Source organism: Mesoplodon densirostris, chromosome 13, assembly GCF_025265405.1.
Source record: "Mesoplodon densirostris isolate mMesDen1 chromosome 13, mMesDen1 primary haplotype, whole genome shotgun sequence".
Lineage (NCBI taxonomy): Eukaryota > Metazoa > Chordata > Mammalia > Artiodactyla > Ziphiidae > Mesoplodon > Mesoplodon densirostris.
This window is the reverse complement of record NC_082673.1, coordinates 90,195,066-90,216,441: the sequence shown is the minus strand read 5'-3', so window position 1 is coordinate 90,216,441 and position 21,376 is coordinate 90,195,066. Positions and strand designations below refer to the sequence as shown.

Here is a 21,376-nt window from a genome sequence, read left to right as displayed (position 1 = left end):
CTACAGTGAAGTAAAAGGTTGTCCATAAGTACTCTGCAATAATAGAGACTTGACATGGCTTTGGATTTTATTTGACTTTCCAGGTTAGCCCAACTGCTATCACACGGTGAAAGTATAATATCCCACCATTTTGAAAACAGGATTTTACAGGGGAAGTACGGTCATTTGAAAATAAAAGTAGGAGTAAATATTTGGGGGAATTAGTTATGGAGCAGGTCCGACCATTTGCACTAATAACTGGTGGTAGACGTGATAGTTATTTTGCAATCACACAAGCCTCCTTTGTCCCAATTGTGACAAGTGAGGTAGCGCCCCGGGCAGCCTGTCTCGTTGCGACGCAGATTCATCCCTTGATTTCTGGACCTACTGTCTTAGCATAATGTAAGTTTCATGACAGTGTGCCGTGTATAAGGCACTCACTAAATATTTGTGGTTGTGTGTTTATGGACACATCCATCACATAATGTTGTGCCTCCTAACAGATTAAATAAGGATAAAACACGGAGTTGTTAGAGTTGAATGAAAACTTTTAGAGATCAGTTGGGATAGCTTCGTAGGCAGAACGATTATAAGTAGAATTTTCCCTGCCCTTCAGTTGACAGCATAGAAGCAACAGTATCATTAATAACATTAAAAAAAAAAAACCCAAAACCAACATTCACTGTGGTTTAGGTGGTTTAGGTTTTTGTTTAAAATTGCCAGTGGGCATGTCAGTCGCAGAAACAATTTTGTGTTTGAAGGGGAGGAGGGTAAGTTGGTTGGGGCGTGTTGATTTTCAGTTCTGAGGGAACATTTGTGTTATTTAAATGAAAAAGGAAACAGAAATGTTGGTTTATTTTCTATGTTATAAAATCACTAAAACCACAGCTTAAAGAAAAATCTCTGACGGTAGCCAGTGCCTAGATCTTGGTTTCTCATATCATTCTTCAATGAAAGGAAGCAGGACTCCTGATCCGAGGGGCAGGGGGAGATGTATGATGAGCCTAGAGCATCTTGTAGAGCTGGAAAGGAGCAAGTGCTCAGAAAAGCAGATGGTGGGGCTCTGTCAGAGCGTCAGATTGGAGTCCCAGTGACCAAAGGTAGGGCATTTGGGCAACAGTGAATGACTTAGTTTTGGGTTATAGCCCAGAGTATGAAATAAATATCCATGGGCCTATATGAATATAAATAATTGAATAAATAAATATAGAGAGAAGTGATCAATCTCCCACATAGAAGAATTCTAAGTGATTTATATAGATACAGCCTGAGGAGGCAGATCATAAAAGCCCACCCTGTAGTGTGGGCTCTGCTTAGTGACATATGTCTAAAGAGTACAGTGTGGAAGGGTGTGCAAGTAACCTGACAGTGGAGCCATCTGGCAGGCGCTCCCTCAGCCAGGTGGTCAAGGTCAGCATCAACACCAACAGTTATGTTGATGGCATGTGTGCCCTTGATGTGATCTGTTGAGAATGACACTTCATCTCCGTGGTCTGCTTCCCCAAAACCTAAAAACCCAATCCAGACTTGCGAAAAACAGGTAATTCTCAGATGAGGGACGTTTTACAAATTACCAAACCAGTACTACTCAAAACTGTCAAGATCTTTAAAAACAAGGAAAGTCTGAGAAACTGACACAAGCCAAGAGGAACCTAAGGAGATGTGATGATTAAATTGGATCCTGTGAAACAGAAAAATGACATTAGGGAAAACACTGATGAGATCTGAAAGTGTAGGGTTTGTTAGTAATGATGTATCAGAACCGATTTATTAGTTATGACAGAGGTGCCATAGTAATGCAAGGGAAAGCCAGGTGTGGGCTATTCAAGGAACTCTCTGTACTATCTTTGCAGCTTTTCTGTAAATCTAAAACTATTCTAAAGTAAAAAGTTTATCTTGGGAACAGTTCTCAAAGCTTTCTGAGATGCTCTTCCCAGGTTATAATCCTCCAATTTGGCTCAAATAAAATTTTCCATTTCTTTAAAAAAAAAAAGAAAGAGAGAGAATTGAAGAGGAAAAAGCCAACAGGTACTTAGAGATGATCTAAAAAGGTGAATCGTTGTGCGAAGTTGGAGAAGGAGGGCCAGGTCAGTGGCTTGCATTGTAGCGTGCCCGGCTGTCAGAGAGTTGTCCTCAGGGCCACTGTGATGTGGACTGTGTCCCAGCCTGTCTTTGTGAGAGGCCCACGTCGGAACGGGAAGGGTAACTGAGCCATGGCAGCTGGGTGAGAGCCAGAGGTGTCATGGGAATGAAGAGAACAGGTACCTGGGGGAAATCTCCGTGGATAATACATTTGCATGTTTTTGGCAACAAGAAAAGTCTGTAAAAAGAAAGAAAATGAAGAAGCAGGTATCCATCAAGATGGATTTGGAGGTATATTTGGAGAGAGGAGCGTTAAGTTCAAGATTTATTTGAAATGAGAGTGAAAAATTGCATTAAAGTTGGTGTGAATTTGGCTTATTTCTAAAAATTACAGAAATGGAGGCGGCAGGAGAACAGATATGTGGAAGAGGGCCCACTGGAGTATTAATCAGTCCCTCAGAACGTCAGAGTGTCTGTGGGGTCAGTGGCATGGAAAGTGTGGGAATCACCAGACATGATGACTAGTGACTATTGCCACCTGCAAACAGAACAAAGCAGTACAGTGTGATTTTGTCAATTAGAGGCCTCCTTAGAGGATATTGATGAAAAACGGAATTATGTTATTCCAAAAATGGCCATTTTGTATTAGTTATTCTATATGTAAGATATTTAAATTAAGTAAACATGATGGGGCCTCCCTGGTGGCGCAAGTGGTTGAGAGTCCGCCTGCCGATGCAGGGGATACGGGTTCGTGCCCCGGTCTGGGAGGATCCCATGTGCCGCGGAGCGGCTGGGCCCGTGAGCCATGGCCGCTGAGCCTGCGCGTCCGGAGCCTGCGCGTCCGGAGCCTGTGCTCCGCAACGGGGGAGGCCACAACAGTGAGAGGCCCGCATACCGCAGAAAAAAAAAAAAAAAAAAAAAGTAAACATGATGGTTAAGGAAAAGAAGGGGCAGTGTGAGAGGCTTCCAGTTCCCGGCTGTTACTGGGCTGGTTTGCTGTACCTGCTCTCTGAGGTCCTCTCCTTCTGCCTCGCCATAGGGGTCCTTCCTAATGGCGTAAGGTGTGTGAATTCACTGCCCCATCTCAGCGTGAGAAGTGGGGCGATGGACGGGGCTCTTGCAGCAGGTTGCTCGCCTGTTGGCTGGCTCTTCCACTTACTGTCCTGGATCAGCAAAGCCCTGGGTTTCTGTTTCCAAATCTGTACAGTAGGGACCATGGTGATACCTACCTACATATTGGGTTGATGTGGGGAGTTAAGAGAGAGAATCATGTCAAGAGCTTAATATAGTGCCCAGCGCTGAATAAATGTTGCCCGTAATTATCATTGGGATCATTATCCGGAGGAGAGAGTTTAAACACCTTCCCATTTGGGGGCCGTTTTATATTCCTTTTGTAAATTGTACTTTTCATCTGTTTTCCATTATGTTTATGTTTTTTTCTTATTGAGATCTTTGTCACACTAACCCGTGGTTCGTAATATTTGTTGTATATATTCTCTCCCAATTTGTCTTTTATTTATTTATTTATTTTTGGGTGCGTTGGGTCTTTGTTGCTGCGCGCGGGCTTTCTCTAGTTGCGGTGAGCGGGGGCTACTGTCTGTTGCAGTGTGCAGGCTTCTCGTTGAGGTGGCTTTTTTTTTTTTTAACATCTTTATTGGAGTATAATTGCTTTACAGTGCTGTGTTAGTTTCTGCTTTATAACAAAGTGAATCAGCTATACATATACATATGTCCCCATATCTTCTCCCTCTTGCATCTCCCTCCCACCCTCCCTATCCCACCCCTCTAGGTGGTCACAAAACACTGAGCTGATCTCCCTGTGCTATGCAGCTGCTTAAAAATATGGAGCGCTTCACGAATTTGCATGTCATCCTTGCGCAGGGGCCACACTAATCTCTGTATCTTTCCAATTTTAGTGTATGTGCTGCCGAAGCGAGCACTGCAGTGGCTTTTCTTGTTGTGGAGCATGGGCTCTAGGTGCCTGGGCTTTAGTAGTTGCAGCACACGGGCTCAGTAGTTGTGGCTCGCAGGCTCTAGAGCGCAGGCTCAGTAGTTATGGCGCACGGGCTTAGTTGCTCCGTGGCATGTGGGATCTTCCCAGACCAGGGATCGAACCCATGACCCTTGCATTGGCAGGTGGATTCCAGGGAAGTACCCACTTTGTCTTTTAACTATGATTATATAGCTTTTCATCATACAGAAGTTTTTCTTTTTTTTTTTTTTTTTTTTTTCTTTTTGCGGCATGCGGGCCTCTCACTGCTGTGGCCTCTCCCGTTGCGGAGCACAGGCTCCGGACGCGCAGGCCCAGCGGCCATGGCTCACGGGCCCAGCCGCTCCGCGGCATATGGGATCCTCCCAGATCGGGGCACGAACCCGTATCCCCTGCATCGGCAGGCGGACTCTTAACCACTGCGCCACCAGGGAGGCCCAAGTTTTTCTTTTTTAACGTGGTAAAATCTGTCTGTTATTTTCATTCTGGTTGTGCATTTCAAGACCTAATGTTTGTTCTGAAAGTTTTGTGGATTTATTTCTATTTTTACATTTCCAAATGTGTGGATATTTTTTGACTTTTTGTTTTAATAAATAAATAAATTTATTTATTTGTTTATTTATTTATATATGGCTGAGCTGCGTCTTTGTTGCTGTGCGCAGGCTTTCTCTAGTTGTGGTGAGCGGGGCCTACTCTTAGTTGCGGTGCGCGGGCTTCTCATTTCAGTGGCTTGTCTTTTGCAGAGCATGGGCTCTAGGCATGTGAGCTTCAGTAGTTGTGGCTCGTGGGCTCTAGAGTGCAGGCTCAGTAGTTATGGCTCACGGGCCTAGTTGCTCTGCAGCATGTGGGATTTTCCTGGACCAGGGCTCGAACCTGAGTCTCCTGCATTGGCAGGTGGATTCTTAACCACTGCACACCAGGGAAGCCCTGACTTTCTTTTTAAAATTAACTTCTAGCTTAATTGCATTATGATCAGAGAGTATGGTCTCTGTGATAAGAGTTTCTTTGGCTTTTGTTGAGACTTTCTCTGTGGACTAGTGTAAGATCATTTTTCTCCAATCATTTATTAGAAAGAAACTATAAACATAAAAAAAGTTGAAGAATCTCCTGTTTTTGGTCTTTTCTAGTTTCACCATGTCCTAGGCTTGGATTTCTTTTTTTTTTTTTTTTTTTGCGGTACACGGGCCTCTCACTGTTGTGGCCTCTCCCGTTGCGGAGCACAGGCTCCGGACGCGTAGGCTCAGCGACCATGGCTCACGGGCCCAGCCGCTCCGCGGCATGTGGGATCCTCCCAGACCGGGGCACGAACCCGTGTCCCCTGCATCGGCAGGCGGACTCTCAACCACTGCGCCACCAGGGAAGCCCTTGGATTTCTTTTTTATAAGCCCAACTTGGAACAAGATGTATTTTCCTGATTCTGTGGATTCATGGTTTTCATCTGGAAAATATATGCCATTATCTCTTTAATTGTCAACTGGATGTTTTTTCAGCCTTTATATCTCTTAACATCTTTCATCTCTATTTCTTGTGGCAGTGTGTGTGTGATTTCTTTAGATTTGTCTTCTAAATCCTTAATTCCCTTTTAAGTAGTGTCTTCTTGACATACCCTGTCCATTCGGTTTTTCACTTCACCATATAATTTTCACTTCCAGAAATTCAGTTTCCTGTGATGTGTAATACGCTCTCCATTCCTGGTAATCTCTGTTGCTCACGTATGTGATTGTGCCGTTTTTTTCTTCAAGCTTTTCATGCCAGCTGTTTTGTGCCCTGTATCTGACAGTGACTCTGGGGTTGCTGGGCTGTCTCAATCTGCTGTTCCTCTGACTTCGTGAGGCTCCCAAGTGTCTTGAATCAAAGCCTGGTGGCCCAAGACTGCAGAGTGGGCATCTGACAAGAGCCAGGGAGTGAATGGCACAACCCAGCCTCCCTCAGGTCCCAGCTCAGTCCAGCATCCCCACCTGCGGGCGGCATTGGGTCAGCCCTCTTCACCTCCAGCACTTTGGGTGTGTAGGGTGGGGTCCTGCAGACCTACTGGTTTATTACTGTGTTGGTTAAACATTCATTGTTGTAGCTCAGCCTGTCTTCTGATAGCAGTTCTCTTTTTCTTAAAGTATATTGTTTAGAAGTTCTTTTATATGTGTCTTTGGTGGTAAAATTCTGCTCTTGTCATCTTGTAGTTTTCTTTATTTCACCTTGTTCTTGGAAGGTGAAGATTCTTTACTCCTTCGCAATTCTAGTTTAATCGTGATATTTTCTCAGTACTGTCCCCTGGGTTCTGTCTTCCACCGCAGCTGTTGAAAAGGCCCACCCAGGGCTGTGGATGAGGTATGGCTGGGAAATGGTTCTCCAAGCACACTGAGGCTGTCCTGCCCCGGGACCAGCAGCCAGAGCCTCCGGGGGGTCAGCATTGCCCTTTCCCACTGGTTTTTGCTAGTAGCCTAGAGGCACTTAGAAGTGTAAATATTTTCTCAGTATGGAAAAGAATTATACATGAATGCAGAATGTTTCTTGTTAGTTTATTTTAGGGTTCTGGTTTTTCTTGCCAGTAAGGAGAAAAACTGTGAAATAGTCCATATAGTTGCTTAGTTTTGCCAGAAAATGTATGGACAGTCTCTGTAATTTATAATATACTGAAGAAAACTACTTCAGCTTTACCACATTTCAAAATAACTATTTTCAATTATGCAATAAATAATCAGGCCCAACTTCAGAGAGTGGGAAAAGCACTATCTAAAAACATGTGCATTTTTTCTTTAAACCAACTAAAGAGTTAATTAGTCTCTTTTTTCTATGTCTTTCCGACCCTGGGAGGACCAAGGTGCCTTTTCTGTAGGCAGAGGGGAAGTACTGGCTGTCAGTCTCCAGCCGCAGGCCCAGAATGTGGCCTCCCGGGGTCTTACCCTGCAGGGTGCACTCTGGAGTGTACTAGGGTGGCTCTTTTATTTAGGCCTCCTGTAAATCAGTGACGGGAGTCAGATGAGATGTGTTAAGAAAAATGTTTTGTTATCAAGCTTAAAAACTGCATTGCTGACAATGACAGATGAAACCAAAATAAGCTAATAATACAGTGTTAAAATTATGGTCCCTAATGTGATATTGTAGAAGGAAGAATCTTATGTACCAATGATTCTTCTTCAACGTACAGAATTATACTGTGAAATTATTTTAAATGAATCACGTAACTTTTCAGTTCTGCTCATTAAGTGGTTTGCTTTTTTTAGAAATTCATTTTTAATCATCTTTGCATTTAATGTATTTTGCTGTAGTTGTTTGTGTAACTGTGTCTCTTCTCTACTAGAGTAAGCTGTATTGATGTAGAGACTTGCTCGTATTTCCAGCACTTAACAAAGTGTCTGATGTTTATTAGGTATTCCATTGATACTTCCTCAGTGAATAAATTTGTGATATAAAATTAGCTGAGGTTAATTCTAATTGTGCATTGTTTTCATTCATTTTCAAAAATTGTCTTTATTGTCAATAATAATCTAGTGCTTTTTTTAGCTGCCTGTAATAATTTATCAATGAAGGGGATGCTCACAGATTTGGCATGAATTGATTGACAGTGGCTTAACTAAGCTAGAAGGTACTTTCTCTTTCACATAAAACAAGTGCTAGGCAGTCAGTGCTCCTCATCACCAGGGCACTAGGCCCCTTGAATCTTGCCACCATCATCCATAACTGCCACCTGGTAGCCTAAGATGGCTGTCACAGGGAGGAAGAGATGGACCTTTTCTCTCTCTCCCAGCCCCCTTTAAGGACACATATGTGCAGGTAGTGCTGTCCCTGAGAGGGACATGGGCTGAAACAGTGTCACATGGCCACACCTGGCTCCAGGAGAGGAAGGCAGCATCACCTGGTGTACCTGGCCAAAAGATGACTTCTCATTACTCAGGTTGAAGGAGAGGATCATTAAGAAGCAAACAGCAATTTCCATTGAAGTTAGAGAATTTTAAGTTTTATCGGTTTTTAAGAGGCTTAAGGTATCATTTTAGAGGTTAAAGGACCTCAGTGATATTCTTAATGATACTCAATTCTTGAGAGTTTTGGGATGAGGATAAGATAGGGATACTGTATGAAAACGTGCGTTGTAGTTTTATTTTAAAGTCGTTTTTGGTTGCCTTTTTTGCTGGGGCTTTAAATTTATGAGAGTTACATCCACAAAATATTAATTAGTTAAAGCCAACAGACAAGGTCTGAATCTTCTCAGAAGTAGTGCTGAAGGAGAGATAAGTTTATACTTGACCTGAGAATTCACTTATAAGAAGCTTAACGTATGTAAATAAAGCTATTCAAGCCTCAGGCCTCCCAAGGCCTGCTGTGTCATGGGTTTTGGGCGTGAACGCACGTGTGTGCAGGACAAGGCCCCAGGCTGGGAGTAGCTAGGCGGGACCGAGTGCGCTCTAGAAAGATCCATCGGGGAGCTGGTGCGGGGTGTGGACTGCTGGGCAGCGCCTCTTCCCCCTGATGCGGGGGGCGGCGCCTGCTGCCTGGACCATCGACGGCGACTGTGGTCAGGGGAGCGGGAGGATGGCGCAGTCGTTGGCGGGGGGCAGAGCTCCGAGGTTGGACAGAAGGGAAAGAGCAAGACGGCCTCATCAGCCAGCAGTGGTCTGAACGTTTCATTAGAAGGACAGAGGTAAATTAAACGTTAACGCAGAAAATTCTGGTTTAAAATTGATCACAAATACAGTTTTAAGCCCCAGACACCCTAAATCTCAACGAGTAACTTTCCGGGTTCTGAGAACGTGCTGTCTGATGGTGCCTGTCACACGCTTGCACAGCTCGGGTCAGTGTCTCACCCGAGGAGGAACCACAGGGCAGTGACTCCCCTCTCCCCCTCCCCCACCCATATCTAAAGTGATGCCCAGTGTGGGGAAGTGGGGGAGCACAACAGGCTTGCTTTCTATGAAGCTTCAAATCAGAGTGAGTTGCATCTTAGAGAAAAGTCGGAGGAAGAGTTACTGGGAGATCTGCTCCCGTGCACGAGCAGCCCCAGCCCAGGCTCCTGTCTGGCCCCCACTCCCTCCTACGGGATCCGCGGTGGTCTTGCTGAGCGGGCCCCCCGGAGTCCCGGGCAGTCGTGGTTGTCCCTGTGGGGCTGTGTGGCCGGGCCCACCGCCCTCTCTGAGGAGCCCCAGGGGCCAGGGAGCCGAGGCCGAGATTTCCTTGCTGTAAGCCTGCGCCACCATCGCAGCGCCCTAGGCTGTGAAGTGTCCTGTCCGCCCAGCCAGCGCGGGCGCCCTTAGCCCTCGGGGCTCTGAGCACCTGAAGTGGAGCCGGTGCAGCTGGGAACTAGATTGTTAACTGAATCTTAGCTAATTTAAGTGTGAATCCTTCATGGGGCTACCCTTGTGGACAGTGCGTTCTCACCTAATATTAATATCTCGTTAACTGCGCGTGTGGGTTAAGAAGGTTCCTTTGAGCTCACGTGGGAAATCTGACAGCCTGATACTGGAGTTTGGGAATTGGGGGGTGGCTGTATCCTAAAAGTTTCATGAAAGCTAGTTTTAGTCAAATGAGTTTACCTGTATTTAGGATCTACCCTTTGATAATTATTTACATAGTAAAGAATTGCCTCGTTATAAAGGCCAGTAGTTTTATTTTGTGTGTGCCACATCAGTAGTGTTTACTGTTTGGTTCACCTTACCTCACCGCTGTGCAGACTTTGGGCTCCAGTGAGTTTTATGTCACATAAAGCTGAAAGCTAGCCTGCTGCCCATCAGAGAGCTCATCGTAGGCCAGTGCCCGACACGGGCTGGAGGGAGGTGGCCACGTGTGAAATGGGACAGCCTGTGTGGCCCTGCCAGGCTTCCTGGAGAGTGCGGAATGCAGATGTCTCAGGAGGCTTTCCCTAAAACCATGAGCACAGCGCCTGAGGTGTTTCCCAGTGTCCTCCACCGCCAAGCCTCGTAGATGGGCTTCTTGGTAAAGTTAAATCAGAATGTGTGGAGGGTGGTGGTGGTGGTATGGAATTCTCCCAGCGATTCTGTGTACTTTAGCCTCATTTTTATTTTCTCACTTGCCATGTGCCCCATTTTAAAGGGTTCTAATGTATGGGCAGGTGTTACAGACTCATTATTATTCAAAGGTAGTTGGACAAACTAAACTGCATACTTGCTAAACATTAGTTGGCCTTAGCTTTTTCTTTCCTTAAATGGAGTTGTCCTCACCTTGGAAGTAAAAGTAACACCTAGTAATAGGCTTTATTTTCACACAGAAAAATTCAACCCCCTTGGTCCACCTTTAATTTTCCCATTTGTGACAAAAATGAGTATGATACATTTTCTACTTTCCATTGGACTCTAAGAAAAATATTGGGTTGGCCAAAAAAGTTCGTTTGGGTTTTCTGTAATATCTTATGGAAAAACCCGAACGAACTTTTTGGCCATCCGATAGCCACAGAGCGGTGTTGAGTAGTGGCAGCTGATGGTCTCACCGTGGGGAAGAGGCCATCCCTGGCCCTGGTGTTCCCTGCCCCCCATCCAAAGACCTCCGTGGCCAGCTGCCTCCTTGAGATCTCCACCAGGAGGTCTCGTGCACCCTGCTCGACCCCTCGCCAGAAGCAGAAGTCCCAGGAGGCGCCCCCGGGCCCCCGGCCTTCCTCTTCCTGGTGCCTCAGCCTGCCCTTGTCACCTTTCACTCAGCGCTGCTGGCTCTGCGTCCAGAGCATCCCTGAGTCTCTGCTGCCCACCCTCTCTCCCACCGCCCTCCTCCGGGCTCCCGGCAGAGCCTCCCTCCCACCTGCCTTCCGGCCTGTGTCCTCCCCTCCTCCCTACAGCATGTATGCTCTTGGCAACATCAGGTCACGCCTCCCTCTGCTCAAGACAATGGCTAGTCAGGCCTGTAGACCAGACTCTCGCCGGACAGGAGGGGTGTCCCGGGTGTTTCCGGGGGAAGGGGAACTACCCGTATAGAGTTCTAGGGACTTAACACATTCGCAGCGCTGTTGGCAGCAGGGATTAGCATCCCTATTTTACACGTGGGTCACTGAGGTTGACAGACACGAAGGCATAGCCAAATCCTTCCTACGGCAAAGCCAGGATTCCAGTGCCGAGCTCCCTCTGTGAAATTAAGTTCTTTTTATTATGGAATAGCTGCCTGCAAAGGAAGATAGGGAAGAAAATGCTCAGGAATAATGCCTCTAAGATTCTAGGGTGTTGGTTTATCTTTTATGTGCTTATTTTGCTACTTCCCATAGTGATTAGCACACAAATCCTTAACATGCAAAAAGTTCCTGTCTTTTTAGGAGGCAACAAAAAGTGGAAGAACTTGGGTGGACGCTTTTCCCTGTTCGTATCTGAAAAGATAAGGGAAGGAAGTTATAAACAAAAGAGGTTAGAAGAATAAATGGAAAGCCAGGAGTTGTATGAATTTGCTGATAAGTAAAACCAGGAAACTGTGTGTGTCATAGGGGCTGAGGGAGGGTTGTGTGCGGGGGTAATGAGCACTGCCAGCATCAGCATCATCGAGTGAAAAGGATATGAGGACTGAGACCAGGACTTAGCAAGGAGCTCGTCGGTTTAGGTGCTGACGGGTAGAGGGTGGACTAGGGGGTTACATGTTTGGATCTAGAGTCAACCATAAACTCTGATATGTTTTCTATGGTTTCATTGGTAATACCTGCTAACTTACAGTTACGTGTGAAGAAGTCATCCCTGCTTTATTTTTTTAATATACTTTATATTCATTTTATTTTTTTATGTAATCCTGAAAAGGTACCTTTATTTCTCTTTTCTCCTTCTTGATCCTTTTATATTTTCCATGTGTCTCCTGATAATCTTTCATGTCTAGAGGCTTTATTTCATCTTACTAGCGCACGATTGCCCTCTAGTGGCCAAGAGCTTGGCGCACTTAGTTCCCAAAGTAAGTAGAAAATGAGAGTGAGCCGTTCTTTGCATCGGTTTTCTTGGCCGGAATGTGTTGAGGCTCTTGTTACTAATGATTGATTTTGTAGCTTGATCTAAAGAAAATGACGGGATTTTCAGCATTTCCACACGTTCAGCTTTTTGACCTTAGGCCACTCAATTTCTCCTTTTTTGTTTTGTTTCCTGTGTGAAACTGGGAATATAAACATTGATTAATGTTAATCAAAAAGTTTATTTTTAAAAACAGTCAACTTTTAGGATTAATCTAAGGTATTTAAACTTCCCTGCTATATCCCAGATCTTTCCCTAATCAGGCCAGTCTACTTTGTGTACAAAATACAGCATTTCCCAGTTGGAATCGAGGTTTATAAGGCTAACCTTCAAACAGTGTTCCAAGAAGAACAGTTTGTTTACATGTTGTAATTTATAAAGAGGCAATACTTTAGAGGGCTTGCAATAGTAAGACTTAAGAAAAAAAGACTTTCTCCCTAAACCAACTTGTATCAGTGTTTCCTGCACAGATCTAGAAAATTACTTGTCCCTACTACTTGTTCCATGACTGTGCGGGTACATTGGAGCTTTATTATACTTATTTCCTTCTAGAATAACGTGTGGAAGGGTAAATAATTTAAACTGCTTTTATGTTCTTGCGACAATGTCATGTTATTCATTGATTTGGTGGTGTTATTTGTTAATACACTTCTTTTTATATTTCAGAAAAGATGTTGGTTTGAAGCGATTTTTTCCTAGGAGTTTACTGGACTCAGTCAAGGTAATTAGAGTCTGCTTTATCGTAATAGGTGACCGTGTTAGGCAGACACCTCCCCCGTGCTATGCGGTTTTCTCCTTTACGTGAAAAAGTCATAATATAAAAAGCCGACAGTTATTCTAGTCATACTGATGGCAAGTAGATTTTTAAAGGTGTAGCATTCTGCCAGAAAACCATGGTTTCGCTTCTTGATTGTGAGTGCACCCGGCTAAGTACAACACCAAGAAAGCTGCGTTCACAGCGGTCCTCATCACCTAAATCTTTACAGTCTCGGGTATTTTGACACACAAAAGTAAAGAAGCGGCACATAAAAAGAGCCATAGTGGCAGCCGTAGCGTGTGTGCGCATGCGTAGAAGTGTGTTCAGAAGGCCTGTCTTCTCTTGTTTCGACCAAGGGCACTCCTCCCCGTTAGTAAGTCTTGCAGGACACCAGTTCCTGTCTCTGCCTGTAGCTCCCACTGTAGGGGAAGGGACACCGGGGACCTGAGGTGTGGTTCCCCAGCCCATCCAGAACATGGTCCAGTGTGGTGTGAGGACGCAGCTTTGGATCAAGATAGAGTCCAGCTCAGCTGAGCTCTGCCATTTCCTAGCCTCATGGTTTTGGACCTGGTTTCTTATTTCCACAACAAAGAAAATAATATTTCGTAGGGTTGGTGTGGCTGTTTAGCAGATCAGTGTGTGTATATGTATAAATTACTACCACAAGTTTATAAACTGTGGCTGTTACTGCTCTGACTTTTTATCACAGAGCACATGTTCCACACTAGAGCAGCCATGTGGAAGACCCTCCCACTCACTGAGGCCCAAGTGGGATAAGACAGAACACAATGGTTCAGAAACTGGCTCGGAAGCCAGACTGCCTTGGTGAAAGTTGTGACCCGATCACCTTGAATCACTTGGGACTCAGTTTGACCTGGAGAGTGAGGCCCTGGTGTGGGCGCAGAAGCCCACCCTGTGCATCGGCCTGCCCTTTGCTGGGTGAACCCAGGGGGAGAGGCTCACAAGTGTAAGACACCGTTCTTCAGGGCATTTACCCCATCATTGGACAGAGAAGTGCACCACCCAGTGTAAAAGTAAAAAGCAGGAAAGGATACGAAAATGGCTGTATCACATTAGTAGCACCATCAGTGCTCAAACGTTAGTCCTGGGGTGGCCTGAGAATTACTGCGAAGTCTCCTTAGAGCTGTGTGTAGATAAGCAGTTATCACAGGGGGTATGACTGCTGGCATTTGGGCACCCAAGAAGTTATTCTATATTTAAAAACCATCCTCATACTTCAAACAAGCCACCCCAGGTCCAGGTCACAGGTGCCATGGTGTAAGTGTAGCCAAGGTGAGAAGGCCCCAGGGAGGTCCCCCATCGCCAGCTCTTCTAAAGCTCAGCCTCGGCGTCCTCTCCCGTACAGACTGCTCACCTCCCTAAGGGGGGCAGCAGAAACCTCCACCTTAGGTCCTGCTCAGGATCTTCATTTTTAACTTTACTTTCTCAGGTTTTAATTACTAGATATTTACTTGTTTGCATGTTGTCTGCCTGCTTCACTATGTTTTAAGATCCACGAGGACAAAGATAACATCTGCCATGTTCTCTGCTCTGAACCTTGTGTTTGGCATAGTCCCGGGCACGCAGTAACATCGGTAGATCTTATTTAAGTGAAAAGATGCGTGAATGAGTTTAAGGGGCACTTGAAAGATGACTGGACGTAGAGGAGGCACTTTCCAGGTCGAGGGTGCCATGCAGAAGGAGGCGTGAGAATAGCACAGGTGATACTCCTTCACAAGATAGAAGGATCGGAAGGCTGGAGAAGCTCGTTTCCCTGGGCAACGTCCCAGGGAAACGTCCCCATTCCTGCACAGGACTCGTCCCCTCCAGGTGTCTTTCAGGCTGTCCCTCAGGACCCGGCCTGACCAGCCTTCCTCATCCTGACCCTGCTGCCGGCCCTGATGCGCTTCTGCTGCTGTTTGAGCTCAACCTGGCAGTCAGGTCAGCCCTGTGACTAGAGCTCAGACACTGTGGTCACCTGTGTGGACGTCAGTACTCAGATGAGAGCACGTAGGGGCCCTGGGTGTTCATGGCAGGTGTCATGGCAGGGGAGGGACATGGTCACCTTTTGGACTTTAGACCATAAACCTGACAGCAGCCTGGAGGACAGATCGAAAGCAGAAGCGCTCCAGTCAAGCAGGGTCGGAGGTGATTAAGGCGATCAAAGTGTGCAGTGTCAGCCGTGGATGCAGTGGTAGCTGAGCCTCGTGTGTGCGCACGGGGAGCGGAGGGGAGGGAATTGACCCTCGGTAGCTTGAGAAAACTTCGCGAGCCAAACAGATAGCACTTGTGTTTTCTGAAAGGTTCAGTTGCTGCTGATTTTGATGCGAGCAGGGAGAACAGAATTGACTTCTAGCTTCTGTTTCTTAGGTATAGATTCGTCTAGTGTTTCATTTCTCACGTGCTTTCTAATATAAAGGAAATCTTTACTTTTGTAAAACAAATAATGTATATTTGGCTTCTTAAATAGCTTAATCAGTAGCTCATATCCTTATGCCAAAATTTTTTCACCTTCTATGTAAATTCTTTCAACTGATTGCCATCAGACTCTTGTGGGTATGACTGACATAAACGTATACCCATAGGTGTGTAACAGCTACAGTACAAATCAGGTTGTGTTCAGACAGTCTCCTCTTCAAAACTATTGCCAATGAAACTTCAACTAACAAGAAATTCGCATCAGCTTCTTGTTTCTCCCGGACTAGCCCTATAGAATGGCTAGACCAATTAGTATTTGCTTTTCCAAAGGCCGTTTTGTCTTATATGCCTTTTTCCCTTCATATCTAGATTTCTAGAAGATCATTTGTAGTTAATGCTCACATTGAAGGGTTGAAAGGTTACCTTATACTTGATGGAACTTAAGCTATGACTGATGGATGGCAAAACAGGATTGGGGCCCATGTGCCCAATTACTAAGAATAATTTACAGGACATTTAACTTTTCTGACTCTTTGATCTTAGTAGTGCCAGAGGCACATTTATAAAAACACTGCACCAGTAAAGCTAACAAGTCAGTCCCAAGCTGAGGATAGTCTACAAAATTGACAGCTGGGCGATGGGGAGACTTGAGTAAATGCAGTGTGGGGTCCTGGAGCAGTGAGAGGGCGTCAGCGGGCAAACTAGGGGGTCTGAGTAAAGTCTGCAGCTAGCGTGTGCTCTTGTACCAACGTTGGTTTCTTCATTTTAACGGATGTGCCAGTGTCGTGTGAGATGTTAACGTCCGGGGCAGGGGGTGGGGGGAGGCGGGCCCTGGCGAAGGGCAGGAATTCCGTGCTGTCCCTGCAGCTCTTCTGTAAATCTCAAGTTACGTTGCAAATAAAATAGCCACATTTCAACTTCTTTGAGTGTAATTCACAGTAGAAATCTAATTTCAGGACTAGAAATGTCACAAGATCAATAGTTATCAGTTGTTTGAAGTATCTGTACTTCAGAGTCATAGGATGGTTTCCTAGGGTCCTACAGGAGCACTTAGTTTAGTCATCACTCCCAGCCCTGTGGTTAGCACGGAAGTACCTGGCTCGGCAGTCATTCAGCAACCAACTCCTGGCATCTGCTGTGTGCCAGGGAGAGTGAAGCCTGGTGTCAGCACAGAAGTGTCCGTCTGGTCTGGGCTCCTGTAAGTAGGGTGGAGAAAAAGCACGCTTCAGACCTACACACACACACACACAGACACACACAGACACACACACACACACACACACGAATGTTACTTAGCCATAAAAAGAAGGAAATCTTGCCTTTTGCAGCAATGTGGATGGGCCTTGAGGACATTGTGCTCAGTGAAATAAGTCAGACAGAGAGAGACAAATACTGTGTGACCTCACTTACATGAAAAGAAAAAAAGCCAGCTCATAGATACAGAGAACAGGTTATGGTTGCTGGAGGTTGGAGTGGGTGAAATGGGTGCAGGACTCAAAAGGTACAGCCTCCAGTTATAAGCAAGTCCCAGGGATGTGATGTACAGTGTGGTGACTGCAGTTATTAACACTGTTTTGCATATTTGAAAGTTGCTAAGAGGGTACGTCTTAAAAGTTCTCATCACAAGAAAAAGCAATGTGTCACTATGTGAGGTGATGGGTGTTAGCTAGACTTACTGTGGTGGTCATTTCACAGTATATACAAATATTGAATCACTGTATTGTACACCTGAAACTAATACAACGTTATACGTCAGTTATAACTCAGTTAAAAAACACACACTTCGCATGCACTGTTAACGTATCTATGTTTAGCATTTGGTAGGTGGGGAGATAATTCCTCAATTAATGTTTCTTAGCCTGTTACTCTTTTCTTGCATATTTCCTTTACCACTACATTATAACTTTTTCATCCAGGAAGCCCTCGGAGTCCATTGTTGCTAGCAGCATCTGATAAATATTAGGTTGATTAATATGAAATTATTTTTGTTGTTCAGAAGGCTGAATAGCAGTAATTTCCGATGATTCATCCTAATAATACTGCCTCATTTTGAGTAGTTTTCTCTCTGTATATGAATTGGTTTAAAATTGACTAGCATTCATTGACAGATGCCTTGTTTCCTAAGTCTGGGCAAACACAAAGCTGATGTTGAAACCCTATAAACAGGGAAGTGTATTGATTATTATCAAGAGATTCTAGGGAGTCAGATTTTGTGGAATTGTTTTCCTTACTGAGAAAGGAGGAAAGAACTGGTGCTTTCTGAGGCATCCTTTTTAGAAACGAATCTGGGGCTCCTTTCAGATAGCGAGGGTTTTCTAGTTCTTGCCCAACACTGGCTGCTGCAGGCCGGAAATCTCAGTCCTCTTGGGTGGCCACATTGAGGCAGAGACCCCGAGAAAGCTCGGGCTCTCATTCCCGGCCAGGTGCGCCCGCGGGAGCCGGGGTGTGGCTCTGTGTCCCCAGGAAGCCAGCCCTGAATGGGCACGCCCCCTCCTCCAGCTCCCGTGGCTGCTGCCCATGAGTGTGACTTCCTGTCTTAGCCGGGTGACGTGTAGGACTCGGGAGGGGCCGGGCAGTGCAGCATGCGGAAAACTGACCGATTCAGCTGGATGACACAGAGACGTGAAACTGTAGCTCAGGCTGTCTGTCTGCTGGCACTGCACAGTTACTATTTTCAAACCTATTTGCCCAGTTACTCAGAAGTTTTCCAGCAGGTTGAATGGTCAGGTGCACAGTTTAGTTGACCCCATGCACACCCATTCCACGGGTGCTGGGGGTCAGGGGACAACAGTGAGGGAAGGAGACGTGGAATTGGGAGCGACTGTGCCATGGGGTCTCTAGGAGACTGAGGCTAAGCAGGGACCACAAGGTGTTGCGTTTCCTCTTTACACGTGCGCATGTTTACCTGTTACTGAGAGTTATTTCTACACACTTAATAAAGAGCTAACTAACTACGTGTAATGCTCACATCACAGATATTTCCATTTTCTTGTTTTTCACTAGTCTCTCTTCTACCAGAATTCTGTGTCCACGGGAGGCCATCACAGAAATCAAAGCAAGAGCGGGGCTGCTGCGTGGGAAGCTTAGAGAAAAGAACATGGCTTTTGGAAAAGCACTTTGAGGACGTGACAGTGCAGTGGGTTTTGAGAGGTGGGCGAAAGAGGTCAGGGTTGCCGCCTAGGTTTCTGTCTCTAAGCAGCTGGGAGATTTGCTGAGATGAGGAGGACCAGGCCTGGAAGAAAGTCACAAGTTCTCTTGGTGGCACGCCAGGTTTTAGGTGTCTGGGAATTTCAGGTGGAAAGCTCAGGCGGGCACGTGCACATGTGTGGGTCTAATGCTCAAGAGGAGACGCAGAGAGTGTTTGCAAAGCCTGGAGTCAGAACAGCTGTTACATGCCGTCTCAGCGGTATGTGGGGAGAGGCCTTTTTCAGTCTCTGGGCTCGTGGCCAGAGCTTGGACAGCTCTTCCCCAAACCACGCGTCCCAGACTTTTCTTTTACAGCGTCCAAGGCTAACCACTCATGTTGTAGGTAACATCTGATAACAAGTCAAGCCTTGCTGCCCTTGAACCCATTTTGCTTCTCTTCAGTTTAGTTCCTGTGATCCAAAACCATAACTGATTCTTCTCTTCCAATCGCCTGTAGTTCCGCACTAGGCTCACCTGTCAGAGCCCCAGCCCTGGTTAAGACCAGTGTCGGCCTACCAAGCCGGCTTTGGCCCGCACTTGTCCCTGCGGCCACTGTATTGGTGGGAGTCCTCAGGCCCCGTGCCTGTACTCACGTCGGCTGGAGACCGTGACGTCTGACCCAGCCCTGCCGTCTCCTGAGCGCGGGTCTGTATCCAGCGTTACGCTCAGTGGTTCAGATCAGGAGACTTGCGGACCTCAGGCACGTTCAGAATTAACGTGACTTTATCTTCCCGGACCCCGCCCCTTCTGTTTGCCCGCTTGTTCCGCCCCAAAACTCGAGTTGTGTCGACTTCCCGCTTTCCCTGCCATCTCGAGCATCATCCAGGCAGCCCTGCGTGTCCGGCGCCGGTCTTCCTGCTTCCGTCCTCCCCCACACCTTCTCTGCAGGGGTAGAGTCAGCTTGTGAAATACAAGGCACCGGCCCTCGGTTATCTAGGGCCTGCTCTCGGCCCCCGGCCGCCTCGCACCCTGGTCTTCATCTCCAGCAACTGCAGCCCCGCTGGAACTGGATCCCACGCTGACCACTGCTGCTAGCTGTCCAGCTCACTCGGCGGTGTCCCAGATCCAGTAATCCTTCGGCCACACTGGCACCTTCAGGCCACTCCCGGCAGGCTGTCACTGCCCTGACCCACCAAAGTATGCCACCCCCTGCTGATTCACCTGCTCCCACTTCCCTGACTGCTGAGGTTAGCAGGCCGCCATGGGATGAGGTCCTGTCCCTGCCCCTCCAGATCCCGCACTGGTCCTGTCTCCAGTCTCCTGGCCTTGCTTCCTGTCTGTGTGCACCTCACGCCGAGGCTCAGGTGGCCCCTGGTGTCCTCTAAGACCCTCCTCCGCCTGCGTCTCCCGGTCTTGGCCATTTCAGTTCAGTGGTGACTCTTACCTCTCAGTACATCCTGTTGATTCTGTTTTCAGAACAAACCTGAAATCTGACTACTTCTCACTCCTTTGTGCAGCAGTGCCTGGGTCCCGTCACCTCTCGCCTGGGTTATGTTGGTGGCATCTCACCGGATCTCTCCTGCTCCCTTCACACTGTTCCCAATGTGGCAGCCAGAGTATTCCTGTCAAGATCTATGTCGGATCACAATATTCCTATTCCAGGCCGCCCCAGCGCTTTGCATCTCACCAGGGTGGACCCAGTTGTGTCCTGTGGCCTGCACCCTCTCGCACCCTTCCCCAGACCTCATCCATCGCACATCCTTTGCCCGCTGGCCCCCTCAGGCCACACTCCTCCCTCTGACACACCATGGACTGGGGGCTCACCGCCCTCCACCATCCAGACGCTCATGGTTTATAAATAGAAAACTCACATAAGTGAAAAGGCACCCAGAGATCACCTGTGACCCCACTACACAGAGAAGAGAGGCATGGCTGGTTTGTCTTCACTGTGCGTTGGTGCGTGTGCCTGCCCGTGTGAGGCCCATAGCTTGTGCTCTCCTTTTAAAGGCATCTACACTACAACAGATTGCCTTGGCTTATTTTTTCATGTAGCACAACGGATTTTCATGTCAGTTAATGGGATGTGCACAGTAGTCTTAGGCCATCTGGCTAGCAGACACACTGGAGTGAGCATGGCCGGTTGTGGGGCACTCTACACACTTCCATGATGAACCTCCTTGTTGCTGGATCTTTGCACAGTTCTTTCATCATTCCTAAAGAAGAATTTCTCAAACGTTGTGGTTTTAAAGTTTTTGATCTCTTATTGCCAAATTGCCTTCAGAAAGGATGTGTCGACTTCCCCGCCCAGGTTGGGATGTGTGAGTGCCTTTATGTCCCCTCCTTTGCCGACTCCAGGTCACATGCAAATATAGCCCTTATATTTTTAATGCCTAACTGTTTACCACATGTTCTAATAAGCCAATTATTGCTTTACCAATTTCTGTTTAAGAAATAAAGCTTGCTACTGCTGAACTGTATACTGTAGAATGGTTGCGATGGTATATTTTATGTGTATTTTACTATAATTTTTTTTTATAAAAGAAACAAAGCTCTGATAAATACAACATTTGGTGAACGTAGGTGGTATTAAGTGGTGGCTGGACAAGAAGTGTTCCTTGGTGTTGGCTGTTATTGCTGTGGTCTTTACTCATTGTTGGCTCTAAAAAGATGTTTGTAATTTTATCATGCAGGCCAAAACACTAAGAAAATTGATCCAACAAACATTTAGACAGTTTGCCAACCTTAATAGAGAAGAAAGTATTTTGAAATTCTTTGAGATCCTCTCCCCAGTGTACAGATTTGATAAAGAATGCTTCAAGTGTGCCCTTGGTGTAAGTATGGGGACTTGGAAATAGGGTGGGACTAGGTGTGATTTCTTTTGCTTTTTCTTATCCATGTATATCTAAATTTCTGATTGAAATCTAATTTGTCACACTTTTAACAACATGAGAATATTTTATCATTTTACAGTGGGGAAAAATACAAAAAGAAAATGTGTCAACGTGAGACTAAAACCATCCTTTTTTAATAGCTTGCCTAAGATTTTTTTTTTATTCCAGCCCAGCGATTCATTGATTAACTGTCCTCTAAGGGCTAGTTTACCTATTC

The 21,376-nt window shown here is 46.2% G+C and overlaps 1 protein-coding gene and 1 non-coding gene across 5 annotated transcripts in view; one reads left to right on the top strand and one right to left on the bottom strand.

Moving 5' to 3' along the window:
• The window catches only part of PTK2 (protein tyrosine kinase 2), a 250,824-nt gene that overhangs the window by 121,207 nt on the left and 108,241 nt on the right, over window positions 1-21,376 (top strand). For all 4 annotated transcript variants that reach the window (XM_060115655.1, XM_060115653.1, XM_060115654.1 and 1 more), the window contains 2 exons: window positions 12,634-12,688; window positions 20,959-21,099. In XM_060115655.1, coding sequence (XP_059971638.1) covers window positions 12,634-12,688; window positions 20,959-21,099 — 196 coding nt within the window. The remainder of the gene's footprint in view (window positions 1-12,633; window positions 12,689-20,958; window positions 21,100-21,376) is intronic.
• On the bottom strand, window positions 3,898-4,001 carry LOC132501113 (U6 spliceosomal RNA). Its single transcript, XR_009534153.1, has one exon. It is a non-coding gene; the product is annotated as a U6 spliceosomal RNA (small nuclear RNA).